The sequence below is a fragment of the Dermochelys coriacea genome, chromosome 12, assembly GCF_009764565.3.
Source record: "Dermochelys coriacea isolate rDerCor1 chromosome 12, rDerCor1.pri.v4, whole genome shotgun sequence".
In the NCBI taxonomy this organism is placed as follows: domain Eukaryota; kingdom Metazoa; phylum Chordata; order Testudines; family Dermochelyidae; genus Dermochelys; species Dermochelys coriacea.
Window position 1 is genome coordinate 1,477,215 of NC_050079.1, and position 24,663 is coordinate 1,501,877.

The 24,663-nt window shown below is 48.1% G+C and overlaps 1 protein-coding gene across 1 annotated transcript in view; it reads left to right on the top strand.

Annotated features, from left to right (window-relative positions):
- The window catches only part of FA2H (fatty acid 2-hydroxylase), a 66,091-nt gene that overhangs the window by 22,783 nt on the left and 18,645 nt on the right, over window positions 1-24,663 (top strand). Inside the window, exon 2 of the mRNA XM_038368899.2 lies at window positions 12,623-12,715. Coding sequence (XP_038224827.1) covers window positions 12,623-12,715 — 93 coding nt within the window. The remainder of the gene's footprint in view (window positions 1-12,622; window positions 12,716-24,663) is intronic.

Here is a 24,663-nt window from a genome sequence, read left to right on the forward strand (position 1 = left end):
TTGCCTCCAGGCACTGCGTCCTGCAGCTCCCATTGGCCGGGAATGGGGAACCATGGCCAACTAGCTTTGGGGAGGTACCTGGAGGCATGGCAAGGGCAGCACGCAGAGCCCTGTGGGGGGGGGGGCAGGGGCCCCCCAGGGACGTAGTACCAGCTGCTTCCTGGAGTGGCACGGGGCCAGGGCGGGCGGGCAGGGAGCCTGCCCTGGCCCTGGTGCGTGCCACTGCCACCCTGGAGCCGCTTTAGGTAAGCAGCACCAGGCTGGAGCCCGAACCCCTCCTGCATTCCAACCCCCTGTCTTGAGCCCCCTGTGCACCCCAACCCCCTACCCTGAGCTCCCTCCCACCGTCTGCTCCCCTTCCCTGTCCTGCATGCAATTTCCCCACACAGATGTGGCCCTCAGCCCAAAAAGTCTGCCTGCCCCTACTCTAACTCTTCTCAGCCAGTTCAGTTCTGTCCTGTCCCTGTCTATTCTGGAGTGTGTGACAGCACAACTTGACCTCTTTATCTGGTGAGCCATCCTCTCTCGGGACTAGTTCCTCCCCTGAACATAGAAGGGACAGCATGAAGGCTATTGAGGATGTGATTGTGTCTAACACAACCTGTTACTAGCAGAAGCCTTTCCAGACACCCTCTGCACATGTTAAATGGAGAAATCCTCAAAACACATGGCCTCTGGGAAGCCCATCCATGTTACAAGCATTTCAGTGTGTGGTGGATTCATCTGTATGAGGGGCTCCTGCTCTTAAGCAAAGTAAGCTGCCACGGGATAAGAGGGAAGGTGCTCTCATGCCTTGGTAACTGGCTAAAAGATAGGAAACAAAGGGTAGGTGTAAATGGTCAGTTCTCAGAATGAAGAGAGGTCAATAGTGGTGTCCCCCAGGGGTCTGTTCTGGGACCATCCTATTCAACATATTCATAAACAATCTGGAAAAAGGGGGAAACAGTGAGGCAGCAAAATTTGCAGATGATCCAAAATTACTAAAGATAGTTAAGAGCCAGGCAGACTGCGGAGAGCTACAAAAGAATCTCTCAAAACTGGGTGACTGGGCAACAAAATGGCAGGCGAAATTTTAATGTTGATAAATGCAAAGTAATGCACATTGGAAAGCATAATCCCAACTATACATATAAAATGATGGGGTCTGAATTAGCTGTTGCCATTCAAAGAGATCTTGGAGTCATTGTGGGTAGTTCTCTGAAAACATCCACTCAATATGCAGCAGCAGTCAAAAAAGCGAACAGAATGCTGGGAATAATTAAGAAAGGGATAGATAATAGGACAGAAAATATCATGTTGCCTCTTTATAAATCCATGGTACGCCCTCATCTTGAATACTGCGTGCAGATGTGGTCGCCCCATCTCAAAAAAGATACATTGGACTTGGAAAAGTTTCAGAAAAGGGAAAGAAATGATGAGGGGTCTGGAACAGCTGCCATATGAGGAGAAATTAATAAGACTGGGACTTTTCAGCTTGCAAAAGAGAGGGCTAAGGGGGGATATGATTGAGGTCCATAAAATCATGACTGGTGTAGAGAAGGAAATGGTGTTTTTTTTTTTTTACTACTTCTCATTAACACAAGAACTAGGGGTCACCAAATGAAATTAATAGGCAGCAGGCGGGAGCCTCCTGTGTGTCTGACTCTGAGGAAGCAAGGAGATGCTTGCACTGCCCAGGGCTCAAGGTCACCTGAATAACTAGACTAGGGGTGGACAAACTATGTCCCACGGGCCAGATCTGGCCCTTCAGGGCTTTGGATCCAGCCCACGGGATTGCTACCCCTGTGGAGCTGCAGGCCCTGCTCCGCTCCAGGAAGTGGCTGGTACCATGTCCCTGCAGCCCCTGGGGGTGGGGGGACAGGGTTCTGTGTGCTGCTCTTGCCTGTGGGTACCTCCCCCGAAGTTCCCATTGGACAGGAACAGGGAACCGTGACCAGTGGGAGCTTCGGGGGAGGTACCCACAGGCAAGGGCAGCGCACTCAGCCCTCTGTCCCCCCTCCCACCGGGGACCACAGGGACATGGAGCCGGCCACTTCCCGGAGCGGCATGGCTCGGGGCCAGGGACAGGGCAGGGAGCCTGCCCTGGCCCAGGTGCGCTCCGCTGCCACCCCAGAGCGGTTCCAGGTAAGGGGCGCCAGGCCAGAGCCCACACCCTAACCCCCAGCCCCCTTGCACTGGTCTCCTCTCTTCAGATCTTTCTTCTCTTTGATTCTAACCTCCTGTTTGCTATTCTGGCTGACTTCTAGATTGTCTGAAGCTTGCTAGTGGTTCAGTTACACCAGTGAAACTTCTGGCAGAGATGAGTTGGCCATGGACTGTGCACGCAGGAGCTTTCTGTCTTTGGTCTAGATGGTTAAGAGGTTTATGGGAGTACTGGAGTGGGGAGCAGCTCCTCCTTTGGGGACTGATGCCTGCATTGTCCTTGACAGCTGTGCATGGCTGGCTGAGAACTGCTGCTCTCCAGAAGTCACGCACCTGGAAAACTAAACAGCCATTACCCAGTCAGCGCTGTTGATCAAGTGAAATGTGCTTGGATGTGCAGTCGCCTGCTGTCTAGTTAATGGGTAACTCAGTGTGAAATACCTGGAGGAAGGGCCTACTTAGTATGCTGCTGTTCAGAGAGCCAGCCTTCAGCTCTGTGCTTCCTTGCTAGGGTGGCTGGCTGTGGGCTTGCGCATGCAGGTTAGATACGATAGAGCAATGAAGGATCTTGACCTGAATATAGAGGCAGATCTCCTGGCTTTGGAATTCAGTTGGCAGCCAGAGGCAGAGAGCCTAGACCACCTATAGCACTTGGTACCTAGGTTTGGCCGTTGCATAGTACCTATCAGGACCCTGGTCACTGGATATTGGCTGGAGATCCTGCCCATCCTGAAAGCACTTGGCAACTGGTCTGTTGCTCCCATATCTGTCAAGGGGCTCAGACTTCTAGGGTTTGTCTCCGCTGTCTTGTTACTGCCTCTAGAGTTGACCGAGCTCCAAAACACCACTGGAGCTGAACAGTGGTTGGAAGTATTGGGGTAGCTGTGTTGGTCTGTATCCACAAAAACAATGAGTAGTCCAGTGGCACCTTAAAGACTAACAGATTTGTTTTGGCATAAGCTTTCATAGCTAAAAAACCCACTCCATGCATCTGAAGAAGTGGGGTTTTAACCCACGAAAGCTTATGCCCAAATAAATCTGTTAGACTCTGCAGTAATTCAACCACTGTAACAAGGAGGAGTCCGGTGGCATCTTAAAGTCTATTAGCATCACAGAACAGCTGAGTCCCCACTAATAACAGGTTTCGGTGTAGCAGCCGTGTTAGTCTGTATTCGCAAAAAAGAAAAGGAGTACTTGTGGCACCTTAGAGGCTAACAAATTTATTTGAGCATAAGCTTTCGTGAGCTACAGCTGAAGTGAGCTGTAGCTCACGAAAGCTTATGCTCAAATAAATTTGATAGTCTCTAAGGTGCCACAAGTACTCCTTTTCTTTTTTGAGTCCCCACTGCATTACTAGCTCCAGTGTTGTCAGCACGTGAGTGTCACCCCATGCACCCTGGAGCTCGCTGGCTTGCCGGGTTAAAGCACCGTTTAACTCTCACTGAAAGATTCAGTGTGTGGGCAGGAGTCAGGGTAGGGGCCATGCTTGTTATAGCTCGTGCGAACATTGCAGTGAAGACAAGCCCTTAGTTAAATGGAAAGAGCCCTTATTGAAGCAGTGTTTGCACCCAGAGGTGGAAGTTCTCAGTTCACAGCTTGAGGAGCAGCAGCAGTGTAAGGTGCAGAGGTGATGTTTTGTCTTGATGCCGCTGGTGGGGGACAGCAATCGTACTGGGGACTTTTAAGCAGATATAAATCTGCTGGAAAGTGGATTGACTTGACCATTCGATGGCAATGCCTTTGGACTGAGGTGTGCAAGTGGCTGAGAGGTGATGGCCTCTAAATCCCATTGCCTGCCCCAAGCCATCCTGTTTCCAGAGGCAAATGAGCATATGCAGGTAGTGATATAGCAAACGTCCTGAATGAGGTGTGCCTACAGAGGAGGAGGTGGTTGTTGTGCATCGAGGTCCGAAACGTGCAGCTGGGTTTGGATCCTTACATGAAAAGAAGCGTAGCTATCAACAGTCATCTGCAGATCCGAAAGAGGCTCTCAGACGCTCGTCTAGGAAGTGTCTGCCTCACTATATCGTAAATGCAGCTCACCACTGTTCTCCATACTCTCCCCATGCTTGATTCCGAAAACTCCTCCAGCCCTGATGAAGACCTATTGTGGGGGCTCGAGCTTGTCAGAACAGTGACTGTGACCTTGTTTCTCATAGCCATGATGATGCAGGCAGGACCATTCCTTGGTCTGCCCTGACTCGGGGAAGCACTAGTACGTTCCTCCATACTTGGGAGTGCATTGGATCCTGGACGTTTAGCCGTGGAGGGTTTTGTAAACTATTTGAACCCTTTCCCACAAAAGAGACCTTTGCTGCTTGCCATGATGCAGAGATAAGGTGATGTGACCAGCCACCTCTCAGAGCTGGGAACCTCACCTTGTTCCAGAGTTCCTGCAACCAAGAAGGGTGTTGGCTAGCAAAGAAGGATGTCCAACCTGCTGAAGTGTCCCATGTTAGTGAGCACTCTGAACTCTCCTTCTATTGGATGGATCCTTTTGCAGTAGCCCAATAACTATAGGGCTTGTAATCCATGTGTGCCCATGGGATAATCCAGAGTCCATTGAGTTACTGTCTTGCACTGAGAAGAACTACAGGAACAAAGAATGATGCATTATTACAGTCCTAGCTGGATGAATAATGCAACAAAATTACTTGAGCACTCATTCACATTTTCAAGCACAGTTGCTTTGGCTGTTTGCTTTCTACAGACACTGGAATGAACAAGTTCACTGGGAATGCTGCCTGAAATGCCAAATTTTCATCAGTTAGTGTATTTGTCAAACGTACCACAGACCAATCAAAATAGCCCGTAAGCAATGTTCCCTCTAATTTTTGACAGGCCCTGTGCACAAAAAATTTCTTCTGTGCAAATTTTTGTGCGTGCAGTGTCTTGCCGTGTGTGGGGTTTAGGAGCTGTGTGCACGCGCACAGCTTAGAGGGAACAGTGCCCGTAATTTAAAGGCACAGAGCAAAGACTTCACAAGCAGCCCATGGGCAGAGATTGGCATAAAACAACTGGAATACCTCAAAAAAACCAAACCTCTAGAACTTTGGATCTGTTCACAGGCCTGGAGGGAAGCTGTGGATGGAGTCTCGGTTGTTGCAAAGTGTGTGCATACGCTAGTAAAACTTGTACTTCTTAGAGCAGGCATGGAGGAGATGATAGCAAACCCTCTGCTCCAGACTTGCACGATGGCTTGCGCCATTGAGTCTGCTGCAGCTGCAGCACTGGAGGAAAAACATTTAGACTTTTCCTAGCCAAGGAAGCTGACTGTGAAGTCCAGGTTGGGGATCTTCCTAGGACAGAATATCCACCTTAGCCTGAGACTGGAAACTTGCCATGTGGGGTCATGGTCTCATGGGACTGACAGAAGGGTGAGAATCTTGGATCTTGCATTATTCATATTAAAATAACATGCGCACAGAGTGCCTTGCAGAAGAGATGGGGAAGAGGTACAGGATGGGGCATTGAGCAGGGATTGCTGGTAGAGGAGCATCTGCAGGGTTTTGATAGATGGGTAGACACCCTGCGTGGGAAGACAAACTGCGGCACCTCTCTCTCGCTGGGCTGAGGAATCTGAATTCATGAAGTGGGCTGGGTGTTTCTTGTTTGACTTCTTGATAACTCGTGCTGTGATGGCGCTACCAGACGGTACCACGGTGCAAACATGCCCTCAGTGCAGTATGTGCGATAAAAGAGGCTGCTAATGTGTCTCTCTAACCTTGGTACACGTATGCCCTTCTAGCACTCTTTAACTTGCTTTCCAATGGCACCTCTTGCGTTTAAAGTTTCTGCTCGTAAAAGGGATGTTTTACTGAATTTTTCTAAACCAGAGCCACTGCGTCATTAAATTCCCACCTTTCCCACCACCCCATCAAATCACGGGTGCATATGGGTGTCATGCCACCCTTCACTCTGCCCTCGAACTTTCTGAGCAGGCAGGTGACCATCAAACATCCTGTCCTCTGAGCATTGTTGAGAGCAGCAGCCTGTATGTTCCATCTCCAGCTAGCAGGGAACACACTTTGAGAGCATCTGCATCATGGGCGGCAGGTATCACAGGCCAGGGGAGGCTGAGCCTCCCCAAACAGCCCTACATGGTCCTGCCCATGTTCCACCCCCAGACCCTCTCCTGCTTCCCGCTGATGCTCTTCCCTCGTGGCCAGCCTGTGGTCCAGGACTCCAGGTGGCTGGGGCCAGTGCTCACATCGCCTGCTTGGGGCTGGGGGTCGCTGGGCACTGCGCCACCCTCCTGGTGCTCTGGGGCTGGGGACACTGGGAGCTGCGCTGCCTGCCTGGCCAGCACTCGAGCCTGGAGGCGTTGAGGTGACAGGGCCAGCAGCTGCGGTGGGGGGCGCGCACTGGGCTACGGTGGGGGAGGGGAGCAGAAGGGGCAGGGCAGGAGCTAGGAGCTGGCAGTTCATGCACCTCCCATGATCTGCATTTATAATACTTGGCCTTGTGGAGAGTTGTAATGTTGTCACGGCCCTCGTTCAGGAGTGGTGGACCCTCTAACTTAGACGCTTGTCAAACATTGCGCGCTACCCCACCCTTTCTCTTAAATAGTGGCAGCGGAGCTAGTTCAGACTGGTGCCTGCCTGGTTTCCAGCCTGGGGGAAGGTGATTTACTGCAGCTGGGAGTAGAGTGGGGAGGGGATTGGGAGTGTCCAGCATCCTGCTGCATGAATTGTCAAGCAGAACAAAAGCACGATTCGCACACCTTCCCCTCCCAATCCTTTCCTAAATGCTGAGCAAGAGTTTAGTTGGAGACTTTCTTCCACATGGAAGCACTGGCTTCTGCAATTAAATGTTTCTGCATTTTTGCTCCTAGCTATGCTTGGCTACAAATAGGCCTTTCTGGCATTAATGCTCAATGGGTGGGGTGGGAACACTAGCGTGTAGGTTGTCAGTGTTTACTTTTAATCATCGTGTCATCACTGAGTTGGCAGGGTTTAGATAACAGGGAAACACTCTGGCACCCTCTATCAGTTTCTCTGGATTAATGCTCCCACCATTGGGCCAGTAGCAATGGTGGGAAACTTTAGGAGAAAGGACAGGACAGTGAATGCAGGAGGAATTTAGTTTTAATCAGGTGCAGGCCTCTGTCTTGTAATGGATCCATAGGCACTGACTTCCCCTCTTTCCTGTGGGTGCTTGACCCCCCCCCCCGCCCCCACTCCACCCCTTCCACGAGGCCCTGCCTCTTCCCACCCCAGAGTGTGATCTGGATTGCTTGGTAAACTGGGTACAAGCAAACAATATGCATGTTAATACAGCTAAATGTAAATGTATACATCTAGGAATGAAGAATGTAGGCCATGCTTACAGGATGTGGAGGACTCTATCCTGGGAAGCAGTGATTCTGAAAAAGATTTGGGGGTCATGGTGGATAATAAGCTGAACATGAACTTCCAGTGTGATGCTGTGGCCAAAAGGACAAATGCAATCCTGGGATACATATCCAGGGGAATGTTGAATGGGAGTGAAGAGGTTATTTTATCTCTGTAGTTGGCATAGTGCAACCACTGCTGAATACTGCATCCAGTTACGGTGTCTACCGTTGCAGAAGGATGTTGATAAATTGGAGAGGGTCCAGAGAAGAGCCATAAGAATGATTAAAGGATTAGAAAACCTGTCCTATAGTGGTAGACTCAAATAACTCAATCTATTTTGCTTAACAAAGAGACGGTTATAATGGGGTGACTTAATTATAGTTTTAGTACCTACCCAGGGAACAAATATTTAATAATGGGGTCTTCAGTCTAGCAGAGAAAGATATATAATGTGTCCAATGGCTGGAAGCTGAAGCAAATTTAGACTGGAAATAAAGATGTAAATTTGTAACAATCTACCAAGGGTCGTGGTGGATTGTCCATTGCTGACCATCTTTGAATCAAGAGGAGATATTTTCTAAAAGCTCTTCTCTAGGAATTACTTTGGGGCATTTCTCTGGCCTGTGTATCGTGGAGTTCAGATGAGATTATCACAGTCGTCCATTCTGGCCTTGGAATCTATGAAAGTGCTATACACCAAGAAGGGAAGGAGACTGTTAGAATGCAGTTGCCAGACTGTCCTGCTGAGTGGGACAGGTTATACCCTCTGTATACTGACAACCTACAGCAAGTTACCAGCTCTGCTGATTTTTGTTAGTTCATCTGTTGGCCATGAGCATTGGATGCTGTCAAACAGATGAGGCATGTACACAAACAGGAGGAGGATCAAACTAACTGAGAGGGTAGGGAGTGAAATGCAACCAACAATCAAGGGACATAGAGGCACTATAGGGCAATCCTTTCGCTGGCCTTCACTGCTGAATTCAAGGTCATGCCATGTGCATTGCTGGTATCGACCGATTTTCTTGCATGTGGTAACATTGCACTGGCATTAGACTCTTCAAAAGGCAGCATCTCTGGTCTGCGAGGGCAGCACTAGGTGTGTCTTGGCTTCATGTGCCTAGTCTGTGAGGCAGCTGCCTACCATTGCATTATCAGAATTATGACAGTGGGCAGGGGTGCCTTAAGTTGACCAGGATTTTAAGTTCATCACAATGACATCTACCCTTCTCCTAATGTGTTAAATGATTCTGGCAAAGTTAATTACACTTAACTGTTCTAACCAGCATAAATCAATATGGTCAGCAAGCTGTGGAAACCGTACATTGGATAACCTCTTGCCTTGTGCATTCTTGCTGGCAATGTTTACTCTTGGTTCCATTGTGCTCTTGTTACCTTGTTTTGTCATAACAGTGCTAGGTGGAGATCTGGTCCCTGTACCTCCCACACTCCAATAGGGTTGCAGGCATGCTCTATGAGGCAAGATTCAGAGAGTTGCAGAAATGTCTGCTCTGGTGCTATTTTTGACACATAGGTTGGCACAGTGAATAACAACGTGTGCATGTGAACAGCTGCCACGCCCATCTCTTTAGTTTTGTGGAGGAAGCTCATGCTCATGAAAGCCCTGGCTCTAGGCAAGCACTCAGAATAGCTGTTATGGGCTTCTCAAGGATTCTGACAACTATGTCCAGTGCCCTGATTTATTTTTGGAACTGACTTGTTTCCCAAGTTGGGACTCAACTCGTATCTCTGTGTGGTGAAGGCTACTCTACTGGCCTACATCTACATAATTTAACTCCCGCATTCCCTTTCCTTCCCCCTCCACCTCCAGGCCAGTATACGTGAGGAGGACTCTTCCTTGGAGACATCTGGGTGGGTTTGCTGACTCTAAAACTTGCTCCGAGGCTGGAGGAAGAATTCACAGGCTAAAGCTCTTCTGCTAAGATGTAGTTAGTTGCAAACAAATGGTGTGTGCTGGGGGATTGGGGGTGTATGTGGAATAATGTAAAATAACTCTGAATTTCCTGTTTCAGAGTAGCAGCCGTGTTAGTCTGTATTCGCAAAAAGAAAAGGAGTACTTGTGGCACCTTGGAGACTAACAAATTTATTAGAGCATAAGCTTTCGTGAGCTACAGCTCACTTCATCGGATTTAAAATTTAAGATTACACTTCAAATACTTTGCAATGTATGGAGTGGGGAGGAGTTCTACCTCAAAAGTTTCTGCCTTACTACTGCCTGTGCAACTTTTGTATTGAGTAAAGCCAAATCCTGCGTTTTGGCAGAGGGTTAGAAGGGACCGCAAGGGTCATCTAGTCTAACCCTATGACTGTATGATTTTAAGTCTTTGACAAGCATAGCAGTTAGGTGGTACCCATATAACAGCCTTCAGGTAGGCGGCTTGGCCGTGAATCTTGTACACGTTGCAAAATAGACAGTTAAGGGCCTTAGTCTGTGGCCATTACACAGTGATTTGTGTAACTGTCTGTGTGGGGATATACAGAGCGTCCTTGGTCTCTCTGGAAGCCTGGCCGGCGGGGTCTGTGAGTGGTTATGGATGGCCTTCCTATTTGTATTGGTAAATGGCTAGCTCACTCTTGGATCATGATAAAATCCCAATTGGTGCATTGCTTCCACTCTTGGGTGTGAGGGGTACTAGAGGGCTTTCCCTTCCCCCCCCCCCCCCCCGGTTCTTGTCACACAGACAAAGCAGAAGTCCAAAGTGCAGGCAATACTATGTTTGTTGAAAGCAAGCATATTCATAGATTTACATGCCAGAGTCTGTTTCCTAGTGTTTCATTCCCAGCTTTGATGCCGCAGAGCATTTCCCCTATGTTCCCCTTCCTAGCTGTGACACCTCAGAGCCTTGCCTGTGTCCCAACTCCCCATTCCCACCTCCTCCTTCTTAGCAGGCCCAAATATACCTGCAGGGCACGCCCCTAGTAACTCTCCTTAGAACTTGTTGTCATGTTTTTTGTTTTGGAGGGTTGTGAGTCTGGGGTCTTTGTTCCACCTTTTTTATATTATGGGAGGGGTGAGGTCATGCTCTGACCAAAGCCAGGCTTTTTTTTTTTGGCTTTTAGTGTTTCTTATGGCCCCCCACCCTCCTTTGCCCCTCCTAACTGGTTGGTTGACCTTGGCTTGAGAAAGGAGCCAGGCAGCCTTTTAGTGCATGCTCGTATACATTACTCTCCCACCATACCCTGTAACACTCTAGCTCTATCCCTTATCTCTTCCCATTGTACTAAAAGCCCCATCTGGTTCTGAAGAATGCAACACACAGTGTCTTTGTTTTATACACATACAAATTAAAAATATAAAAGTATCAAAAATCAAACCCAAAATTCTATGTCAGGCAAACAAAGAAGCCTATATGCTAACAAGGGGTCAAAACGGGGAATGGGGCAGAGGCTGGCATTGCTCTTGCCAAAGGGAAGTGAACTGGCCATGGGCTGTGGCCATGCTGATGGTACTTAGATGAGTAAATCAGCCGTGGTGCAGTGGTAGGTGTATGAGGCTAACTGTGTTGAAAGTGTCTGGGTTTGATTGCTGATGGCTGTCTGGAGCTATTCATTTCCATACAGTCTACTACTTGCCCCCAGTGTTAACCTTAATGCTGGATTTCCCATCTTTCCAATGCTTGTGTGTAAACCCCTTTGAAGTACACATGGCTTGAAAGAAGAAATAAACAAGAAAATTCGCTCTCCTGACTGTAAACCCCTAGTCTGGTTCTCTTTTTGGCTGGTTCTTCATGACCTATAAGTAGGTGATCTCTCCTTACTTCCAGTTTACTTGGCTATTTGGAGCTGTGGGTTTCCGGCTGCTTTTCATAGTGGTTCTCCTTATTTGCTCATTGTCTTTGCTTATGTGACCCCCTGTTGTCCACAGTAGCTCCTCAACCTTCCACTTCTGCTGTTGTGATGCCTGTCAGGAGCATTGTGGTTCTGAAACCAAAGGTGTAGAAATGCCTGTCTGCAGATGTGTTTGGGGGTGGGCGGTGCTGCTGCTTGAAAGGTGTCCTCAGGGTAGCCGCCTTGGTCACTTGGTATCTAGCTTGCAATGCTGAGAGTGAACTTAAAGCTGGCTGGGAGCTCTTTGATTAAACGCTGTTTCATCGGAAAATACTGATTTAGTTGAAACCAAAAATTTTGTGGGAATGGGTCGGTTTCAAGAAATTTCCTATTTCAGAAGCTCATTGCAGGGAGAGTTCCGAAATTGTTGAAACATCCCATTTTATGTTTTCTAAATGACAAATTCAGTTAGGTTTCAAATTAAGGGGTTTTGAACTAAACTGATAAAGACAAAAGTCAAAATTGAAACCCATAATTTGATTGATTCGATCCAAAAATGGCTTGGATTTTTGGGGTGTAAAAATTGAGGGGTTTTTTTGACTCTTCATCCCAATTTTGGGCTGGAATTTTTTTTTTCGAATCAGATGTTTGCAGGACAAAAAAACTGTTTCCCAAGCAGGTTTAGTAGAAATGTTTTTTCTCTGGACAATACAATTGCACATCAAGATTTTTAAAAAGTGGAAAGTGATGCTCATTGGTGCTCTGACAATGGTGTCCCTGGGACACTGCATGCTGCCAAGCATCAGGATTTAATCTGTAAGCACTTGTTCCACACATGGCTGTTCCACACACACAGGTCATGGCTAAGATTTTTTCAAAAATGACACTAGTGATTTTTGGTGGTCCAACGTTTGAGAAGCCTTAATGGGACTTATTTTCAGAAAATACAGAGCACCCACTCTCTGAAGTTTGGGAAAGCCTCTTTAAGGTTTCTGAAGTTAGACACTAAAAATATGGAGGTGCCCAAAATCTTGGCCCATGTAAATGCGGTTGCAGGAAAAAACGCTATCAGAACTCAATGACGTGTGTGTGTGTGTGTGTATAACTGACATGATTGTGAGGGGTTAGTGGTGTTTTGCCATTTGTCATGTACCAAAGAACAAAGATTCTAGATTTCTGACAGCATAAAACTAGTGTTTCACTGATGCATATGAAATCTGCTGTGGGACTTTAGTAAAAATCCTGACTAGCCGCTTAATATGTGGGTGTTAGCCATACACCTCAGGTTTTATTGCTGCCAGACTAAATGCAAGGGATCTCTTATGGATTTAATCCTTTCTTGCTCTTGTCTCTAGAGCCTTCTCGAGACAGAGAAACAAGTAAATTCTGCAGCTCGAACAACGAACCATAGGATGGATCCTAGATGTAAAACAGTAGATCCAGATAAGGTAAGGAACTGGTTGTATAGTATTTGCAGAAGCATGTTGGCTTCTCGAACACTGTTACTTTGCTCAAATGATCTCCAGAAGCTAACATGTTTGATCGCTCTTCTCTGTGTCGGAAAATGGAAATCTTCCTTCAAACCTGTAACAAAGGAACACAGTCCAAATCCAGATCAGGAGCGGAGATGTTCCACATAAACACAAGGTAGGACAAGAATAGAGTTTTGCATGGTTCATCTAGATCCTGCAGGAACGAAGCTGGATTGGAGTCACAGCATCTCCATTAGAAGGGCTAGCATGAGAACCATGGGCACTGGTGAGGGTTATGCCCATAGTGGGATACCACACAGTACTATTGCTGGTTCTGACATTCTGTGAACGTAGTTAGCATGCTTATCAAAAGTGTTAAAGACTGATGTCTCTTTCCTCCAGACCAGCAACAGAAGCTTCCCCTGTGTTGCCATGCCACCATCTCTTGGAGTGAGGAGGGCATGCATTTTCCAAGCCCATTCAAACCAAGACCTCTCTGAGAAGTGCACATCAGCAAAGGGGCGCTACGTGTTGGCGATCCCCATGCTAGCTTTGTGTAGGCCACCAAATAGGCAATGAATGATAATCACTAGCTTCCTGGGCTGCATTTGAGCTGCTGACCTAGGGTAAAAGGCTCTGTACCCCCTTCTGCCTCTTCTTCCCCTCCCCAATATTCAAATATGCTTCTTTTGTCAGTGGTAAATCCAGATTAATTGGAAGAGTGCTCCAGTATCCCAAGTGCAGTCCTGGAGGTCATACTGAACCCCTCGCACGTTCTACACGCTCACGAATTGTCCACATGTGACTGTGAAGGAGAGCTCTCTTCACTGTTGTACAGCTCCATGCAGTTGTGCCAAATAGAGCAGCAGACTGGGCAGCAAACACCACTCTGGGATATGTAAACAGTGGCGGCATTGTATGTAAATGACAGAAAATTATTGTAGGACTAGAAGAGAATATAGTGGATGGCCCAAACGGAATCCAGGATACTGTTCTAGTCCTCCTATTAGAAGGGCAGCTGGAGTGCAACAGAGACTGACTTCCATAAGAAGATTATGGAAAAAACTGCATCTGGTGGGAGAAGAGGAAGCTGTGAGAGTTCCTCATAGAAACAGAGCTGTGAAGGGCAGGATGGACTGATAATACAAGGTGATATTTTAGTGTCCGGACAGCAAGAGTCATGGCTTGGTGCTTCGTTTTGTTCAATCCTCAATACCCAACTGATGCTATTTCCATGTTTTTTGTTGTACACATGAATTAGCCATTGTCTCCTGATCCACTACCTCTTAGAAGGAAATTTCTAAGTCATTGCATTTCAGAAATGCTCTTTTCATTTCAAAAGAGCCTTGGAACCCATAAAATGGTTTGGCCTCCATAGGCTCTGTGTTGCCAACCCCAGGCATTCAAAAATTATGATTCAGTCCCCCAAATTCATGAGCTCCAGATAACTTGCATAGTGATCTGCAAGTTACGTAGGGGAGCTGGAGAGGCTTAGCCCAAGTTTCAACCTGAGCTCCTGCAGTAGTGAGTTCACAGCCAAGAATGCTTTGGCCCCCAGGTTCTGCTGGCTGCAGTGTCCTTGTTCATTGCGGCATTCTAGAGAGTCTTGAAGCAGTGGTGGTCCATTTAGGTATCTGGCAGACTAGCCCATTGAGGGCTTTGAAGATGACCTTGGACTGGATCAAATATGAATGAAGGTCCAGGGTAGTGAGGGAACTCTGGTGTGACTTGGATGTACTGCCATGTTTTGAAACTGCCTGCAATGTCCATGTGACTTCCCCTATGCCACTGAGGTCGGGCTTTGCCATGAGAAGTGGGCACATAGTTGATCAGTTGGAGGTGGAAAGAGGCCTTCCTAGACACTTCTGCAGTTTGTGCCTCCAGACACAGCGCAGAGCCAAGAATGACACTGCACCTTCCTGATGCTCTACAGACATATTGAGGTCCTAGTGTTTGCAAGATCTCCTGCTTGTCCTCTGTCCACCAGTATCACCCTGTTCCTGTCTGAGCTGAGTTGGAGTCGACTGCTTATGTACTGCATTCCCTGTTGCCAGCCCTCATCTTGGACTGACACTTAACTTGCTAAGAATAAGCCTCTTACCACAATGGACATTGTGGGTTGATCCTGATGTTTGGTAAGAGAACTGCTAGTGTTCAAGAGACTGAATGGATACAATGACCTTCCTATGACAGGAGTTCTGTGATTAGTAGATGCACATGTAGATCCACAGCTGGCCGCCCTGCACGTGGGACAAGATTTACTTTTCTTTGCAGTAGTGAATGTACGAAGTGCTATAGACATTAGACACTAGGGTTGCCCTGACTGTGTAGTGCTCTCCAGTAGCTCTGTCAGTCTTGGATGCTGGAGCTTGGGTAAAACTGCTGGGGAATGCTGGCCAGGATGCTATTCCCCTTTGACGTGTAACTTTTTTTTGATCTTCAGTTTTTACCCTCAAGCATAGGAAACACCTCTTAAAATGCAGTGTGCCCCTCCTTCTGTACCATGCTCCAGCGTCACCACTGGATATGAACTTAAGTCATTGTGCAAGACGTGAACCCGTGACTGACTGCCTTGACTCAGGCAAGCAAGTTATGCACTGATATGGTTGTTCTCTCGGTGATTGTATGTAGTTAGTGTGCAAGAGGCTTTTCCTTCCTCCACACCCATCCACTTCAGAGAGTCAGCATGCTACAATTCTGATAAGGCACTTTCAGCAGGAGGCTGTGGCCTGCCCATCTTTGATCCATTCCCAAGCACTTTCTTCCCTGGTTTAACTGGAGGTGACTTTCTGGCAGCAGAAGTAGGATTGCAGTTCATGGCTGTTTCCAGACTGCTTGAGATTTGCCAGGCAGCAGCTGCTGTGTGTCTTGTTTATCTTGAGAAGGCACTATCTGAAACTTACATGAATTTGCTCACCCCTAGCCGATGGGGCTGCTTATGCTTTGTCACTCAGGTGTGGCTAAATAATGCGGCAGGAGTGATTAGCAGGAGGTGGTTTCTTTGGCAGCAGCCTTGCATCTCACTGTGTGCAGTTCCCCTGCACGCTAACTCTGGGCATCCACAATGAGCCCCATGTTGCAGAGCCAGGCTGTCACTTCTAACTAAGAACATGGCTCAGCCTCTGGCTCCTTTGAACCCCAGCCTAAGCAACACCTCCACCAAAACCCCAATCCTCCCCTCCCTGCCTCCCACTCTGGAGCAGAGCTCAGACTTCGATCTGCCCTTGGCCATCTCCCATGCAGAGGGTCAGCCACATGGGAGCAGACTTCACGTTTGGAGTGGAGGTGCAGTCTTGTTTGTCCAGAGTCGCTCTGATGCATGGAACTGTCCACTGCCTAGGTCAGTGGCTCTCAATCGTTCCAGATTACTGTACTCCTTTCAGGAGCCCGATTTGTCTTGCATACCCCCAAGTTACACCTCCACTTAAAAACTACATGTTTACAAAATCGGACCTAAACCTACAAAAGTGTCATAGCGCATTAGTACTGACAAATTGCTTATTCCTGTTACCATATAATTATAAAATATTGTACTTACATTTCAGTGAATAGTGTATAAAAGCAGTATAAACAAGTCATCCATATGAAATTTTAGTTTGTACTGACTTCACTAGTGCTTTTTATGTAGCCTGTTGTAAAACCAGGCAAATATCTCAAAGAATTAATGTACTGGGCTGGAAGACCTCTGCGTACCCCCAGTTGAGAACGATTGCCCTAGGTCAGTAGTTCTCAAACTTTTATACTGGTGACCTCTTTCACATAGCAAGCCACTGAGTGTGACCCGCCCCTTAATACATTAAAAACACTTTTTTAAAATATATTTAACACTATTATAAATGTTGGTGGCAAAGCAGGGTTTGGGGTGGAGGCTGACAGCTCGCAACCCTCCATGTAATAACCTCTCCACCCCCTCAGGGGTCCCGACCTCCAGTTTGAGAACCCCAGCCCTAGGTCATACAATGTGTTAGGCAACAGAGGTGCATTTACATCAAGTTGAACGCCCACAACAATGGTCATTATGGATCTTACCAGTTCAGTTCTACCCTCAGGCCTTAAGCATCACACCCTGGCAAAACCCTGCTCCCTGTGGAGGCCACTCCTTGCAGCACTATCAGAGAAGGCAATAACCAAAAAAAAAAAAAAAAAAAAGGGGCTGAAGAGTGGGGAAATGAATGATGATTCCAGTCCCCTCCTGGAATCAAGCTTGCTCCCAGCCTTATCAGTTTTCAGAGTAGTAGCCGTGTTAGTCTGTATTCGCAAAAAGAAAAGGAGTACTTGTGGCACCTTAGAGACTAACAAATTTATTTGAGCATAAGCTTTCGTGAGCTACAGCTCACTTCATCGGATGCATTTGGTGGAAAATACAGTGGGGAGATTGATAAACCCATTGTTTCATGTTCTCTGTGTGTGTATATCATACACACTGTAAGGAGAGTGATCACTTAAGATAAGCCATCACCAGCAGCAGGGGGGGAAGGAGGAAAACCTTTCATGGTGACAAGCAAGGTAGGCTCTTTCCAGCAGTTAACAAGAACATCTGAGGAACAGTGGAGGGTGGGGTGTGGGGGAGAAATAACATGGGGAAATAGTTTTACTTATTGGTGTTTCACAGCTGTTCTGACTGTCATCCTTCGGTGTGTACATATAGGGAGTCAAAGTGAAATCTGACTTCTCTAAGCTGAAAAGTGATTTAAAACCAGTTCCTTTGCTCCAAGATGAAGGTGCTGAATTTATTCCTAGGTACTCTACTCTGCAAAGCTGAGGCTGTTTGAAAATGAGGGTCACTAGCGTAAGTGTGTGGAATAGAGCAGTGCTTTTCTAGAAAACATGCCTACGCCCAGGAAATCAAAGCTAGGGCTTTACCCTCCACTGCCCAAATGGTGTGGACATGAAAAGTGAAGGTTCCCCTGGTACCCAAAGCTGTGTCCATATCCAGTGAGAATGACCTAGTGTGGAGGGCAGCATCTAGATATGTTAAATTCTGGGTAATCTACCTTAGCAGCATAGGTGCCAATTCTGTGGGTGCTCTGGGTCTGGAGCACCCACAGAGGAAAAATTAATGGTTGCTCTGCACACATGAGCAGCTCCCCACTCCCCTGGCCCAGCTCACCTCTGCCTCCACCCTTGAGCGTGCCTTCCCCATTTCTCTTCCCAGCGCTTGCCGCCGCAAAACAAGCTGTGGGGAGTAGCAGAAACGCAGCACGCTCAGGGGAGGAGTGGGGGCTAGGGTGGGGATTTGGGGAAGGAGCCCAGTAGGGGCAGGGAGAGGGCAGAGTTGGGATGGGGACTTTTTGGGGGAGGGGTTGGAATAGGGGTGGGGCCGGGGGTAGGGGGACGCGAGTACCTACCAGGAGAACTTGGCAGCTATGCTTGGCAGTTTAGCCACAAATCCAGCTGGGGACACAGGTGCCATTTTATACTGTACAGCTGTGATTTGGGCAGGTGCAAACTTCTAACCAGAGAAATCAATACGGCTGTCCAATATTGAAGACCCTTGCAGATGCAAGGATCCTCACCAGAGTGGGGTTAAATTGGCTGCATAATAACTTGTCAAACGTACTTGGGTATTTGGGCAAGGTGCCCACAGCAGGTGGAGTGGGAGGACAGGGCGTGAGTAGGGTGTAGTCCTTTTGGCAGTTGGCTACGGTGTGGTGGGGGGGGCGGTGTACGTGTACTCATACAAACTGCTTGGTGTTTGAAGCTCAGCCTCTAGTTCTTTTGGAGAAAGAAAGGACACGTTCTCTCTCCCCGTGTCCAGGAGAACTAAAAATAGACCACAAAGAAATGGCATAACTTGCTTGAGAAAGTATGCCTAGTCTTACAGAGCTGCGCTATATCAATGCAGAGTTGCTGTCCTGTGGTGTGGAGCCATGTACTCCTGCAGTCAGTGCAGATACTCTCTGGGAGCAGGTAGTAGGCACTTCATAACGAGTGGTGCCGCAGGGCAATGCATCGCTAGCTAGGTTACTGGACCATAGCCCTTCCTGAGCTGTAAGCCCTGGAAATGGATTTCTCCAGTGGCTCTGGAAGTCTGAGTGCTCCTAACTTAACAGAAAGGTTGGCAGTAAACAGGAGGCTGATATTGCTCTTGTTTGGAAGAGAACTGGCTGGATGACCCAAAAGCTCCTTTCCAGCCCTCCCACTTAAGAAACCTTTGGCTGCGTCCTCCCCCATAGGATGCAAGGGTTGTCCTAGACAGGATCCTGATACACAAACATCTCTCCAAAGTAGAACTCCCCCAGTGCGCCTGGAGCCAAAAGGGGTGAAAGGCTGAATATGAGCCCAGAGCCTCACACCCCTGGATGGTTCATTATTGGAGTGAGATGCTGCTGCCCCAGATAGCTAATGAGAGGCAGTTCAAGCTCCTTAATGGATAAGGCCCCATTGTCTATACTCCCTGGTAGCTGTGTTGTTTTTTTTTTTTAATGTCTGTGGGTATCCAGAACTGCACATATCCCAGTGTGTCCTGGCTAAACCAATATCTTTGTGCCCCTGCAGAGAGCCAGGAGGCACCTGAGGCCTGGAAAATCAGTTTGGAACTCACTTGCGTATTAACTGTTAGCGCAGAAGCTCTCAAACTTTTGTACTGGTGACTCCTTTCACATAGCAAGTCTGAGTGCAACCCCCCATATAAATTAAAAACACTTTTTTTATATATTTAACACCATTATAAATGCTGGAGGCAAAGCGTGTTTGGGGTGGAGGTTGACAGCTCACGACCCCCCTCCCCAGGTAATAACTTTATAACCTCCTGAAGGGTCCCAACCCCCAGTGTGAGAACCCTAACTCCAGAATCCTGCCAGACCTGCCTTGTTTGTCTCCCCCCCGGCCCCTTTACAAAGAGATGCTTGCTCTCCTCCTTTGAGCCTCCCTCACTGTTCTAGACTCCAGTTCCCTGTCATGTGGCCAGTCCCTCTCTCCTGCTCAGCCTGCCAACGTGCAACAGTCTGTTTCCAGCTAGACGCACGCCCTCACCATAACCAGGGCTGGGCAAGTAGATTTTTGCTCAATATGCAGGTTACATCCCTCAGCTTCCCCTCATGACATATGGTTCTCAAGTGTCCTTATTAACGGAGCTGGGGGAAGGCAGGGTTACATCTCCACTCCCACACAAACAGTTTGACCTCACTAGCTGTTCGGGCTCTGAACTGAGAGGGTAACACGGAGCTTCCCAGAATGGATCCTTTGCAGCGATGAAGCAGATGTGCTATGAGGCAGGGCGATATACCTGACCATGGTGGGAGACTCCAGAGGCCTGCAAGTGCTTTGGATAGGAAGTGCTGGAAGTGCAAAGTCTAATCATGGTGTCTGGCTGTGTTTAAAAGCCAGCTGGGAGTGAATGACTGTGGAGAGGAAATTCCCTCTGCCAGGGAAGGAAGGTGGTAAATGCAGAACGTTCCCTTCTGCCACTTACGCTCGGGCCACAAGCATGGCTGGGAGTGACGCTGCAGACATAGAGCTGGTTCCAATTTGTCCGAAGCAGCCAGACTTAAAGCAGCTGGTGCAAATTGGCCCTAGTCCGTGGCAGCTCCTAGGGCCCATCCTGGGGGCAGAGCTAGCAGCCTTCCCTCTCCCCGTCCTGGCCCCATTCTCTACCTGGGATGCAATTCGTCCTCTCCTCTTCTGTGCCATTCCTGGCATAGCTCTGTACAGCTTCTGACAACTCATCCCCACCTTTCCCTAGGGAACTTCAGCTGCTGGCTGGGCCAGCTCTCTCCTTCCCTGGGACCTTCAGGGGAGAGGAGGGAGTGGCTGAGGGGAAGCACTTAACCCACCTACACTGCCTGGAGCGAAGCAGCCTGGACAGTGTTAGAAATGTGGCTGAACCAGATTGCGGTTGCAAAGTGATTCTGGGGAGGAGCAGATGAGACAGCTAGACGCTTCCTGGTGTAGTCGCTGCTTTAAGCCCCAAGGAAATGTTGCTGGTCTGGAAGACAAAATGCCTGGGCGTTTTAGCACTGCCTGTTGCTCTGGGGAGCAATAGGCCCCCCCAGTGGAGTGGGGAGACTACAGGGAGAAGCCAGCGTGGGACAGAAATGAGCGGGCCTAGCTCTTGTAGATGAGTTCATTCGTGAAATACATTAGGGGGAAGGGTTTGATGACTTTGTTCTTAAAACTTTTAAATGTGAAAGATTATAAATGATTAAACCTCCCTTACCTAAATAAGGGCAGTAGCAGCCAAATGTGATCACTTCATGTATTAGCTGAGCTCTAATGTTCTGCCCAGTCTGGCCCATTCTCCCCTGAGTTGGAGTGCCAGGGCCCTGACTGTGTAGACTGCTGTGCTGGTTGCTTTGCTGGTGATAGATTCCAAGTTCAGAAAGGACTATTATGGTCATGCACCCTGATCTCCTGTTTAGCACAGGCCGGAGAACTGCCCCAAAGTCATTCCTAGGGAGAGTCATTCCTAGAAAAACCTCCCATCTTGATTTAACAATGGTTAGTGATGGAGAATCCACCATGACCTCTAGTAAATTGTTAGAGTGGTTAATTACTCTCCCCTAAAAATGTACACCTTGTTTCCAGTCTGAATTTGTCTAGCTTCAACTCCCAGCTATGGATCAGGGCGGGGGGGATCAAAGCTCTAAGGGTTGAGCCTCACAGCCCAGCTCCACAGCTTGTACACAGAGAGCAACACCCAGCTGGCCCAAACGCGCCACTCATCACGTCCCGCTGCTTCCAAGCACGGAGCCTGCAGCTTTTCCCTCCAAAACTCCCATTAGCTGCCTCTGGTCACTGCTCCAGAAGGGAGTGGTTCCATGGAAACCACTCTCTGGGGTGTGAACTTCCACAGCCTGATAGGAACAGAAACCCCCTAAATAATTGGCTTTAGTGACTGGCCAGCCTCTGTCTCGCAAGCAAGGGAATATGAGTGCGTGATGGGAATTGCCTGCTGCAGTCACCTGACAGACAGCCTCGAGCAGAGACTGTTTGTGGACATTGGAAGTCCCCTACAAGCTTCCCTTACTCCCTGCAAGAGCATGAGGGCTGCATGTATTTCCACTCTCTGCTTGCACTGAGGAGACAAGATCTTGTTGGCAGACTGCTCTGCCAGGGTCTGCAGGTGTCTAGAACTGAGTGCTTTTTTTTTTAAAATCCAATTGCATGTTCTCTCCCTTATTTGCTGGGCTGATGCTTGCTTGTAAACACTTGTCCCAGGTGGCAGAAACTCTGGAGCAAGAACGGTGCTGGCAACCTCAAACTTTTCCACTAGTATCTGATCTACTACCCAGGCATGCAGCTGTGGATGAGGGGACCATGAGACAGAAGTTGCCAAGAGAATTATAAGCTGTCCTATGGCTCTGTCCTCCCTTTGCATCTTCTTTCTCCTTCCTGTTTCATTGCACACTGGCCCATAGAATCCGCACGTCCCATCAGCCAGCACCCTTCTCCACCCACAGTCACGCTGCTCCAACATCTGCCTTCTCTGCGCTGAGCTCTTGTGGGGCCTTCCCACATCTCTTGTCCACACTGTCCCACTGGCTGGTCCCCAAGCACTGCTGTCAGAGGCAGGGGCTGGAGGAAATCAAATTAGTGCTCAAATTTGACTGGGGCAACAATGGGAGTTATGCTGAGACTGTGTGAACCCCTCTGTGGCTGGGGGTGTGGGAGGGAAATTGTCCCTGTTTGATAAACAAGTGTCCCTGACTTGTTTCTGCTACACTGCGCTGCCAAGTGACTATGTACAAATGAGTCTAGGAACCAGGAAGAGGAGTTCTGGACATGAACTCCATGGATTGATCTTGTGCTGATGGGCCTTTTCCATCCTCCTGTTCTTGTAGGTTTCACCTACTGGGACTGGGAGGGATAAGGGAGGCAGAGAGTGCTTTCCTCTGTGGCCAGGCCCTTTGACAACTGCAATACATGAAGCTGTTGTCACTGTAGCATGAGTGAAGCCTCCTGTGTTGGCAAGTTAGAATAACAGAATATTAGGGTTGGAAGAGACCTCAGGAGGTCATCTAGTCCAACCCCCTGCTCAAAGCAGGACCAACCCCAACTACATCGTCCCAGCCAGGGCTTTGTCAAGCCAGGCCTTAAAAACCTCTTAGGAAGGAGATTCCACCACCTCCCTAGGTAACCCGTTCCAGTGCTTAACCACTCTCCTAGTAAAACAGTGTTTCCTAATATCCAACCTAGATCTCCCCCATTGCAACCTGAGACCATTGCTCCTTGTTCTCTCATCTGCTACCACTGAGAAAAGCCAAACTCCATCCTCTTTGGAATCCCCATTCAGGTAATTGAAGGCTGCTATCAAATCCCCTCTCACTCTTCTCTTCTGCAGGCTAAATAACCCCAGTTCCCTCAGCCTCTCCTTGTAAGTAATGTGTCCCAGTCCCCTAATAATTTTCGTTGCTCTCCGCTGGACTCTCTCCAATTTGTCCAAATCCCTTCTGTAGTGGGGGGACCAAAACTGGATGCAGTACTCCAGGTGTGGCCTCACCAGTGCTGAATAGAGAGGAATAATCACTTCCCTCGATCTACTGGCAATGTTCCTACTAATACAGCCAAATATGCCATTGGCCTTCTTGGCAACAAGGGCACACTGTTGACTCATATCCAGCTTCTCGTCCACTGTAATTCTCAGGTCCTTTTCTGCAGAACTGCTGCTTAGCCAGTCTGGCCCCAGCCTGTAGCGGTGCATGGGATTCTTCCTTCCGAAGTGCAGAACTCTGCACTTGTCCTTGTTGAACCTCATCAGATTTCTTTTGGCCCAATCCTCCAATTTGTTTAGGTCCCTCTGTATCGTATCTCTACCCTCCAGCGTATCTACCACTCCTCCCAGTTTAGTGTCATCTTCAAACTTGCTAAGGGTGCAATCCACGCCATCCTCCAGATCATTAATGAAGATATTGAACAAAACCGGCCCGAGGCCCAACCCTTAGGGCACTCCACTTGTTACCGGCTGCCAACTAGACTTGGAGCCATTGATCGCTACCTGTTGAGCCTGACGATCTATCCAGCTTTCTGTCCACCTTATAGTCCATTCATCCAGCCCATTCTTCTTTAATTTGCTGGAAAGAATACTGTGGGAGACCATATCAAAAGCTTTGCTAAAGTCAAGGAATAACATGTCGACTGCTTTCCCCTCATTCACAGAGCCAGTATAGTGTGTAGCCTCTTGTTGTTTTGTTGCCAAAAGTCAGTTTGTGTCTACACTGGCAAGTTTTGTTGCCAAGCCCTGAGCTACTGAAGTCTTCACATCTTTAAGTCAAGACTTCAAGTTACAGAGAATCCACCATTTGCACTAGTTTAAACCTGCAGATAACACGTGCCCCACACTGCAGAGGAAAGCAAAAAAAACCCAGGGTATCTGCCAATCTGACCAGGGGAAAATTCCTTATCAACACCAAATATGACTATCTGTTAGACCCCGAGCATGTGGGCAAGACCCACCAACTAGACACCTGGGAAAGAATTCTCTAGTAACCCAGAGCCTGCCCTATCTGGTGCCCTGTCTCTGGCTGTTGGGATTTTTGCTACAGGCAGTCACCGATGGGCCATGTACCATTGTAGGCAGTCTCATCGCACCATCCCCACCATAAACGTATCAAGCTCAGTCTTGAAGCCAGTTAGGTTTTTTGCCCTCACTGCTCCCCTTGGGAGTCTGTTTCAGAACTTCACTCCTCTGATGGTTAAAAACCTTAGTCTAATTTCAAGCTTAAACTTGTTGATGGCTAGTTTCTATCCATTTGTTCTCGTGTCCACATTGGTGCTTAACTTAAATAACTCCCCTCCCTCCTTGGTATTTATATATGTGATGTATTTATAGAGAGTGATCCTATCTCCCCTCAGCCTTCATTTGGTGAGGCTATAGAAGCCAAGCTCTTTGACTCTCCTCTCACAAGGTAGGTTTATCATTCCTCGATCATCATCCTCTGCACCTGTTCCAGTTTGAATTCATCTTTCTTAAACCTGGGAGACCA